The 10,537-nt window shown below is 35.1% G+C and overlaps 1 protein-coding gene across 2 annotated transcripts; it reads left to right on the top strand.

Annotated features, from left to right (window-relative positions):
• Positions 1-902: 902 nt before the first annotated feature.
• Positions 903-7,093, top strand: LOC114367734 (sucrose synthase-like). Of its 2 annotated transcripts, none has more exons than XM_028324926.1 (14): positions 903-1,030; positions 1,871-1,986; positions 2,095-2,221; positions 2,457-2,608; positions 2,805-2,997; positions 3,369-3,704; positions 3,808-3,903; positions 4,027-4,200; positions 4,305-4,421; positions 4,534-4,700; positions 4,806-5,030; positions 5,244-5,807; positions 6,085-6,223; positions 6,740-7,093. In XM_028324926.1, the coding sequence occupies exons 2-14, from the start codon at positions 1,889-1,891 to the stop codon at positions 6,770-6,772; spliced, it is 2,421 nt and encodes an 806-aa protein (XP_028180727.1). In that variant the 5' UTR covers positions 903-1,030; positions 1,871-1,888; the 3' UTR covers positions 6,773-7,093. The 2 variants fall into 2 exon arrangements, with proteins under 2 accessions (XP_028180727.1, XP_028180728.1); XM_028324927.1 differs by having other exon boundaries at positions 920-1,030; positions 1,848-1,986.
• The last annotated feature ends 3,444 nt before the right edge of the window (positions 7,094-10,537 follow it).

The raw sequence follows: 10,537 nt of genomic DNA, 5'->3' as shown, positions 1-10,537 counted from the left end.
AAAAGTGAATACTTAAATCTAGGTGCCAAAAAGAAAACATTTTTGAGTTAAATCCGCAATCAACTATAGAATGTAGGATAAAACGTTGCTATAGCATGTTGACATGTCCTAAAATGATTGTCCCTTTTATTTTACGTTGTGTAGATAGTAAATTTCAAGTAACCATATAACTATTTTTTTAAAAATTAATATATTTAAAAGAGAGCTTCTTCCAATACTTATCGGATAAATATAAAAATTATATTTACTGTAACTAACTAATAAATCAACAAGAAAGTTCAATTTTACATTTTATTTATTTAATTAATCACATTTTAAGGGATAATTCATACAGATGTCCGATTAAAAGGTAAAAGATAAAATAACTCCTTCTAACATTCAGTAAAATTTATGTTTAAATGAGGCTGAGTCAAATGGTTAGACATTGTGATTTGGCTCCCGCAGACGTTTCATTTCTTTGTAACGCATTACTGACTCTTTAATTAAGGACAGATCCACGTCAGGTGTTCAAGGAAAATTTCGTTGCTTGACTATAACATTTACAATCTACTGTATCTGACTGTCTAGAAACAAACTGATTTTTGAAGATTATCAATTTTCTGTAATAGAATTTATTAGTAAGATTAAATTTCTTATACATTTTTTTTTAAAAAAACTCCTTTTACTAACATTAGATTTTATTTATTTCTGAGTCAATTATTTATAAAAACCGTAGCTAAACGCACAAGACTAATTTATCGTATTCCAAAATATAGAAACTACGTGTAGAATATGATTTCTACGTGGTGCATTGCATTTGCACATTTACATATTCGTCCTTGGTGGAGAGAGAGAAAGTTTTTGGACTTTGTTGAATTTGGTGAAAATAATGGTTTTCGTCTTTTTTCTTTCTTTTTCTCTTGTACGTTTTCTCTTGTTCTGTTTCGCGCTCCTTGCCTATAAATTAACACCTCCTCCACTTCATTCTTCATTCATTCATTTCATTTTCCCCTTCACCCCTTCCTTTTTTGCGTTCATTCTGTTTTCATAGGTATTCTTTTTACTTCCTCTGTTCTTTCCTCTGTTTTCTGTTCTGTTTTTTTTTTTTCCCTCTGTTCCTTTGTTATTAGTTACTATCATTCTGTTCATTTCTCGTTCCCTTATTACTTTGCCACATTAGCTTCTGCTCTGCAACACTAAGATCTAGCACAATCTCTGTGTTGCAACCATTGGATCAGAGTCTGAGACATGATCCTGGGTTTCTAGTTCTTAGTTTTGAATTCTAGTTCGGTTTTGGGGTGCTGTCTTTGTTAGTTTTTGGCTCATTTTCATTGGAATTACCATTCTGCACTTCATACTTGGTTTCTGGAACTGGGAAGACCGTTCTGAGGTTTTGTGGGAATGCCCTTTTTTAAATTAAATTGAATTAAATTATAAACAAATGAAAACAAAATAAAGATAAGAATACAAAAAAATATTTTTGATTTTGTCTGCCGACTGGCCTTGAACTTAGATCTTCTTTGTTGGTTTCTCATTTTTATGGTTATGTTTTGGATGCATGCTGTTTCTGGGGTTTAAGAGGTTTTTGATCCTGCAATGATCAATTTAAAAATTTTAAATTGAAGTTCAAGCATTTGTTAGTGATTGTAGTTCAAATAAGGTACATGATTTGTGATCAATGTTTATTTTTTTGGACCTGTGGTTGGTGAGAGGGGGTACTTACTGGTAGGTCTTGGAATCCAATACTGTCTTCTAGAAAGATTAAAAAAATTCCACATTGTTTTGGTTTTGGTTTTTGACTTTTGGTGACTAAGCCTTATCCTTTTTATGGTGACTTGTTGCATACAGTTCTAATCAGTTTTTCTTAGGCTTCTTTTTTCTCTTGTTGCAGTGACGAACTTCTGAAGAAATGGCAAATCATCCTTTGACACACTCTCACTCTTTCCGCGAGAGGTTTGATGAAACTCTCACTGGTCACAGGAACGAAATTTTGGCCCTTCTGTCAAGGTAAAAAAAAGAAAAAAGAAAAAAAAGCTTTTCCTTCTCCATTAATAATTAACTTTCTTATAAGGATTTAATAAAATTATACTAACAATCTTGTTATAATAATAACAGGCTTGAAGCCAAGGGCAAGGGAATCCTGCAACATCACCAAGTGGTTGCAGAGTTTGAAGAAATCCCTGAGGAGAGCAGAAAGAAACTCCAAGATGGTGTCTTTGGAGAAGTTTTGAGATCCACACAGGTAACTTTTTTTGCCTTTTGTTTCTTCTTTATGTGGGGTCAAGGTTTTAAATATCTCGTTTGTTGATATATCGACAAATCGCGGTCCCAATTGTGGTCACGGACAGTTAAAATTTTTTGATGTTGCAGTCTAAATTGCGGTCGGAACCTTTGGGCTGTTATATTCAAAGACGTTTTTTGTTATAAGTTTTAGACTTTGTGTTTCATTTTGTTGTTTTTCTTTTTGTTCTGTGTAGGAAGCCATAGTGCTGCCACCATTTGTAGCTCTTGCTGTTCGACCAAGGCCTGGTGTATGGGAATATCTGCGTGTGAATGTGCACATGCTTGTTGTTGATGAGCTTCGTCCTGCTGAGTATCTGCGTTTCAAGGAGGAGCTTGTTGAGGGAAGGTAAGGTTCAGAGTTTTTCATTTTTATTTGTTAAATGTTAGTTGTTAGTTTTTCTTAACAGGAAGAATCGAATCGAACCCACGATCTTTTTTCTTTTTCTTCTTTCTTAACTATCCAACCAACTTTATATGGACAAATGTTATGCATGTCAAGATAATTTAACATGTTTTTTTTTTTCTCACTTTTGATGATGCAGTTCAAACGGCAACTTTGTGCTTGAGTTGGACTTTGAACCGTTTAATGCATCCTTCCCTCGCCCAACTCTGAACAAGTCCATTGGAAATGGCGTCGAGTTCCTCAACCGCCACCTTTCGGCCAAGCTCTTCCATGACAAGGAGAGCATGCAGCCACTGCTTGAGTTCCTCAGGCTTCACAGTTATAAGGGAAAGGTATATACTTTTTTTTTTCTTTCCCTTTTTGAAGTGTATGCTTGGGACTTGGGAGTTATCAATTGTCCAATTTAGTATCTATAGACATTGTGCACTACATGAATTTAATTCACATGGTACTAGTACTACTACCCATATTTATTGCCAATTAATAGTTTTTGCTTTAGAATTCACATTCTTCTCATTGTTTAATGACTTGAATATCCAATGGTGTTTTCTCATCAATGTTTTGGCTTGGACTATGGACCATGTGCAAATCTAATAAGTCTGCAACTTTTCTATATAAAGATGATATGCAATGATAATTCCTTTTGCAATTTTGTTTTGACAAGTTGCTTTGATTGTAATGAATAATGGTTTGTTTGTTCCAGACCATGATGTTGAATGACAAAGTTCAAAGCCTGGATTCTCTCCAACATGTTTTGAGAAAAGCAGAAGAGTATCTGATTTCAGTTGCTCCTGAAACACCCTACTCGGAATTCGAAAACAGATTCCGGGAGATTGGTCTGGAGAGGGGGTGGGGTGACACTGCCGAGCGTGTCCTCGAGATGATCCAGCTTCTCCTGGACCTTCTTGAAGCGCCTGACCCTTGCACCCTCGAGACATTCCTTGGAAGAGTCCCTATGGTCTTCAATGTTGTTATCCTTTCTCCCCATGGTTACTTTGCCCAAGATAATGTCTTGGGATACCCTGACACTGGTGGACAGGTTAGTTGAGTTGAGATAAACATTTCTAATAATTTTCACACTATTTTTGGTACCTATCAAGGTTGAGTGAGACATGGTTTAAATTGTTGATTGTATAATTCAGGTTGTTTACATCTTGGATCAAGTTCGTGCCTTGGAGAATGAGATGCTCAACCGCATCAAGAAACAAGGCCTTGATATCACCCCTCGTATTCTCATTGTATGTCCTAGTGTACTTTTTTTTTTATCAGCAAATATTAGTTGTTAATATGTTAATTTTGCTAGAATAGTATAACTAATGGATATTTCTCTAACTTGAGCCTGTGAATTGTGTTAAATGCAGATCACTCGTCTTCTCCCTGATGCGGTAGGAACTACCTGTGGCCAACGTCTAGAGAGGGTATATGATACTGAATATTGTGACATTCTCAGAGTTCCTTTCAGAACAGAAAAGGGAATTGTTCGCAAATGGATCTCAAGATTCGAAGTCTGGCCATACCTAGAGACTTACACTGAGGTGAATTTTAGCTTTTACTCAAAACTTTGACACGGTTCAAGCATTTTTCATGTTTTCACTTTGAATCAACTTCCAATCTAACTATAATTTCTTGTCAATATTAGGATGTCGCCCTGGAACTTGCCAAGGAGTTGCAAGCCAAGCCAGATCTGATTGTTGGAAACTACAGTGATGGAAACATTGTTGCCTCTTTGTTAGCACATAAATTAGGAGTAACTCAGGTTTGTCTATAAAGACACCTACTTACTAGTTAATGTTGTCACAACCTTTTTTGAACACTATAGTCTGGAACCTGATTAAGCTTCTTCTCTTAATTTAATGACAAAAATGCAGTGTACCATTGCTCATGCTCTAGAAAAGACCAAGTACCCTGAGTCTGACATTTACTGGAAAAAATTTGAAGAGAAATATCATTTCTCATGCCAATTTACTGCTGATCTTTTTGCAATGAACCACACAGACTTTATCATCACCAGCACCTTCCAAGAGATTGCTGGAAGGTGAGCTACTTTTTCACTTTATTCACTATGTTTTAAATCCACTTTTCTATTCAGTGATTAGCTTACTGAAATTAATTCTTGCATCTGTGTTATTTCTTCTTACAGCAAGGACACTGTTGGACAGTATGAGAGTCACACTGCCTTCACCCTTCCAGGACTTTACCGTGTTGTTCACGGTATTGATCCATTTGATCCAAAGTTCAACATTGTCTCTCCCGGTGCAGACATGGGCATATACTTCCCATACACTGAAACTGAGCGTAGGTTAACAGAATTCCACTCTGACATCGAAGAGCTTCTTTACAGCTCAGTGGAGAATGAGGAACACATGTAAGTTTCTCTCCCTTGTATCTTCAACCCCCCACAATTTTTTCATAATAGAACATTTGTTCAAGGAAGATGTTTTTTAGTACAAAAAATCTTTAGTTAGGAACATGAAATTTCTCTAGTAAAACAGCTTCAACTGTATGCACGGACAATTAAGAGTTTTATACTGATAGTGCATAGAAATTAAACGTTTTCTCTGTATCATGATTGTAACAGATGCGTATTGAAGGACCGCAACAAACCAATAATCTTCACCATGGCAAGGCTTGACCGTGTGAAGAACATCACGGGGCTTGTCGAGTGGTACGGGAAGAACGCACGCCTCCGCGAGTTGGTGAACCTGGTGGTGGTGGCTGGAGACAGGAGGAAGGAGTCGAAGGACTTGGAAGAGAAGGCCGAGATGAAGAAGATGTATGGCCTCATCGAGACCTACAAGTTGAACGGCCAATTCAGATGGATATCCTCTCAGATGAACCGTGTGAGGAACGGAGAGCTCTACCGTGTCATCTGTGACACAAGGGGTGCCTTTGTGCAGCCTGCAGTTTATGAGGCCTTTGGGTTGACTGTGGTTGAGGCCATGACTTGTGGGTTGCCAACGTTTGCCACATGCAATGGTGGTCCTGCTGAGATCATTGTGCATGGAAAATCTGGTTACCACATTGATCCTTACCATGGTGACCATGCTGCTGAGATCCTTGTTGAGTTCTTTGAGAAGAGCAAGGCTGATCCATCTCACTGGGACAAAATCTCCCAGGGTGGACTCAAGCGTATTCATGAGAAGTATGCACATTGCACTAAACAATACTACTCACATTTTGTCACCAAAATTTTAGTAAAATATGTTTACAGGCTCTTGTGAAACTTGATTTTAGGCCCTAAATTTGACATTTGATCAATTCGGTTCATGGGTTTTACAAAAGTAGTAATTTTTGTTTCTCTCACAATGAAAAAGTCTAAACATATTTTACCTCCACAATTTTCACTATACCATGTCACAATATATGTTAGTTTGAGTATTGTATAATTGAGGTTTCTTTTTTTAATTTTTGGTCTACAGGTACACATGGCAAATTTACTCGGACAGGCTCTTGACACTCACTGGTGTGTATGGCTTCTGGAAGCACGTGACCAATCTTGAACGCCGTGAGAGCAAACGTTACCTCGAGATGTTCTATGCTCTCAAGTACCGCAAATTGGTATATTTCTTTCATTATTACACTATTCAATGGCTTCATTTATGAATTAAATTTGATGTTTTGAGCTACTTAAGTAGGATGCAGATGCAGTGCACTCTTTGTCAAAGAAATGCATGGTCTTTGTTATCATTTTTTTTTTAAATTCAATTTGGACTATATAAGAAATTTGAGCTAAAGGTGCTATATAAGAAATTGGACTTTTCTTTATATATGATGCAATAAAACTTAAGCATTTAGATTTTATTTGGATGAACGGAAAGAAAACGGGGAAGGAAGAAATTGAAATTTGAATAGGAAATAAAATTGAGTTTTTTAAAAGTCAAATTTTCTATTTACTTTTCAACTAACTTTCAAATTTTCCAGTTTTTTCTTCCAGTTTTTTTCTCTGTCAAACGTTGGAATTTTAATAAGAGAATAGTACCAAAAATATCACTGCAACTTTTTCCCAATTTTCTTACCCCTTAATTTCCTTTAAATGTCAAGTTACTAATGTATTACTCATTCTTGTGACCTCAGGCTGAGTCTGTGCCCCTTGCTATTGAAGAGTAAATTCATGTTTGAAGAGAACATCAATGGAGAAACCGGCTTTTGGTCGTTTGAAGTCTTATGGAGCTTTCATAAATAACGCCATTGATTTTGATTGTGATCAGCTTTTGGATTTAAAGAGTCTAAAAAAAAGTGTCGTTTGTTTTTATATTTTGCTTAGGTTTTGGGTAAAAAAAGTAAAAAAAGAAAGTCTTTTTTTTTAAAATTCTTTTTGTTGTTGCAATATTGTGTATGATTGGAAATCTTTAAATTCGGGTTTTCCACCCCATCAATTCAATTTAAAGATATGCCTTCTTCCATTCAATTTCGGTGTTTACTGGTCCACATTTCCCCTCCAACTTTATCATTTATAGATCCTTTTATATCTTTATCTATTCGAGCAATGTGCATAAAAAAATAATCTATTTGAGCTATGCTATATAACATGGGCTTGGATCAGTAACATTCTTAGTGGCAATTGAAAAAGGGTTGTTGCTTTCTGTTCCCCAAAAATTCCTTCCTACACCTTTCCAGAATACTTTTTAAATTTCTGAACTGTTCAATTCGGAAGCTATTACTTTTTTTACACGTGTAATTAATTTGGAATGTAATTTTACATTCCAGATTGACCCCAAAAGTCAAAAAGGGTGAAGTAACTTTTTGGTGTAGGAAACAATAGTCATGAAAAAGAAGTCCTTGTCAGCTAGATTTCATGTTTTTGGGCTATGTATGTATATTACACGTCTTGTGATTATGACATTGAGATTTGTTTCGGCCATTGAGAGTTTATTTTGTTCTCCGGGTATATACACCTTTTTAAGGTGCTTGGTACAACCTTATTCTGATGGAAACAACAGAGCCAGCTAGCTCTAACTATTCTTGGTACTACTTCTCACTTCGGTCAAAGAATGCTGCTGAGAATTGCTACTTCTCCTTTTTGCTAGCTTCATTCTTATCAAACACACATACAGTGGGAGAAGCATCTTGTGACCTTTTTTTTTTATATAGCAAATTGGGTCTATCTATAGGAAAAGCTAGACGAATATTTTTATTAAAAAAAAAATACTCTATGAAACAGATAAAGAAAAAATAAAAGCAAAACTAACACTTCTTTAGCGGTGATTCTTGTGAATAATTGAAAATAGCTCCTGCTGCTTCGGCTAGCCTTCCAATACTTGGCTTATTTGAGGCCCTTAACAGTGATGTCCAACTATTAGGAGAATAGTAGTGGGCCCGTGTGAGCATTAATTCCTTGACGGCTTCTACTGTGTGCGAGTGAGAATAGGCCATGTATGGTGGAAAACATTTTAGAGTCGTACGATTAGAATAAAGGATTAGATAGGTGAGGGTCCATCAAAGATAGAAAATAACATATAATTTTTAAAAAAATGCAAATATAAATTTAAAAATACAGTCTTCTCTAACAACTACCACCTTCTCAGCCACCATCTTCTCATATCACCACCTTCTTCAACGATGACAACTCACCATCTTCGTCTAAGTATTGTTGTTGTCATTGTTACTACTTGTTCTTAGTTCACTCTCTTGTTGACCTCTTTCTTTCTAGTTTTGCCTCCCTCTTGGTCGACAACTATTGTGCGACCATGACATCACCATGTGTGACCACAACATCTCCTTGCATTGTCGCCTATCTTTCTAAATTTTCCTTTTTCATTTCTTCTCTCTCCTTACTCCATCTTTGCGTCTTTCCTTTTTCTTGTTTCAATTTTTGACATCGCCACTCACTCACACCTATGTATGGAGTACTTTCCTTGAATTCATGGACCTCCCTCGCTAACACCCAACTTTTCATAAAATAAATTAAAAAGAGTTTTATTTTAAATAAATAGAGTTTTAGAAAAATAATGAAGTTTTTGAAATTAAATAAATAAAGAGAAATAATTTTATTAATTAAAATACTAACGCAAAATAAATAAATGTGTTTTTAGAAAATAAAAAGGATGTTTTATTTATTTATTTAATAGAGAGTAAAATAGAACTCTCTTTTTATGAAATAATAAAATAAAGAAAAATAGAGTAAATAATAGACTCAGAGTATCATAGTTATAAATAGAGATATATTAAGTCAATTTTTATATTTACGATACGTTTCTATGCTTTTTCTTCTTCCCAAATTCGTTCTCCCAAAACTCTATCTTTTCCCCCTCATACACTCAAACTTATCCCAGTAAAACAAAATTTCCAGATTTGGTAACCATTGGATTGTTGTGACATTAGGGCACTAGTTTTGGAATTCATTTTCGCACATTTCCACCATTGGGATTTATGAAATAATGCCTGTAGAGAGATAAATGTCCCTCACACAGAGATAGTGAAATTGTGACTTCAATCCCTTCTCCTTCTCTCTAATGCTTGGAAACCCTAGCAGAGCAACCAGAGAAAAAGCTTGAGAAATCTTAGGGAACAACTAGAGATGCTGCTATTGGTGCTAGAATATACACGTGAGCCTGCTTAGAGGTAAGGGATACGTTTATCACAATTGGAGTTAGAGTGAACATGTGTAAGGATCTTTAGAGAATCAAATTGGGGTTAATTTTGAGGTGTTTTATGCATTTTATTTTTTCCTATACAATGATAAATACGATTTGCTCATGTTTGACAAGTCAATTGATGTCCTGATGCAAATTAGATGGTTTAATTGAGTGTTGACTTTGAATGTTAGAAACCCAGAAATTTGGAAATTCTTGATTCTTGCATATTTTCTTGAAATTAATTAAGTGGTTTTGTTCCCCATGATGTAATCACATATTCTGTGCTATTGGTTTTGAATTTGGGTGTGTTTTGATGTCTGAATTTTAAATCTTTTGCTTCATGAAATGGAGGTTTTTCGCAAAGCACGACCACGATTGGTGAGAGCACGCCCGTGCTTAATGAAAATCAATTATTTTAGCCTAAAAATGACTTAGAAAATGGTTTAATAAGGATTTGTGGTCTTCATGAAAGTTGTAGCCCTGAATTTTAGTTAACAAATGTCGTTGGTTTGACCCAATTTGGAGTTTTATAGCCTCATAGAGAGTTAAACTATTAAGAAAAGGTCGAGCTGTCAGGATTAAGCAATGATCCAATGTTTACCTTAGGTTTAGACATAGTTAATGGTCAAACCAGATTTTGTGATCAACATAAGAGTTGTAGATAGTTGTCTTAGCTTTAAAAAAAGATAATTATGAACTTAATAGGAGTAGTATATCCCCTATAATTGTAATTTTACTCTACAAAGGTCGTAGTAACTTAGGAGAAAATGTAAGGATATACTAGTTTACTATACATGTATGTGTGGTTGCTATTAGCTGAATGAATAAATGAATGATTATATGCCTTAAATGTTGGAAGATTGCTATTGTATGATACACACACACACATAATATATATATATATATATATATATATATATATATATATATATATATATATATATATATATATATATATGATTCATGAGGCGTAATGACAACATTTTGGGATTATGAAATTGTGATTGAGATTTAGTATAAGTGGCATGTTGAGCATGTGTTAATTTGTGAGATACATGTGAACATGTGATGGTGGATTGTGACATGATGAGATGTTAAATTGTGGACATGGAATATGGTTGTCAATAAGTGTTTGATTAATACTTGATGTGATATTACTTGTGTTGTGAATTGTGAAATATACAATAACTCGACTGGTGTTTACCTTGAGAAATGTGTTTACGTGCGAGGTATTAAAAGGAAAGTGTAGGGTTCCAAGTTAGGAACCTAAGATTTTAAATTGTAGCGCAATGTGTTA

The sequence above is a fragment of the Glycine soja genome, chromosome 9, assembly GCF_004193775.1.
Source record: "Glycine soja cultivar W05 chromosome 9, ASM419377v2, whole genome shotgun sequence".
NCBI classification, from domain to species: Eukaryota; Viridiplantae; Streptophyta; class Magnoliopsida; order Fabales; family Fabaceae; genus Glycine; species Glycine soja.
The sequence above is the reverse complement of the archived record's forward strand: the minus strand, read 5'-3'. Positions and strand labels throughout refer to the sequence as shown.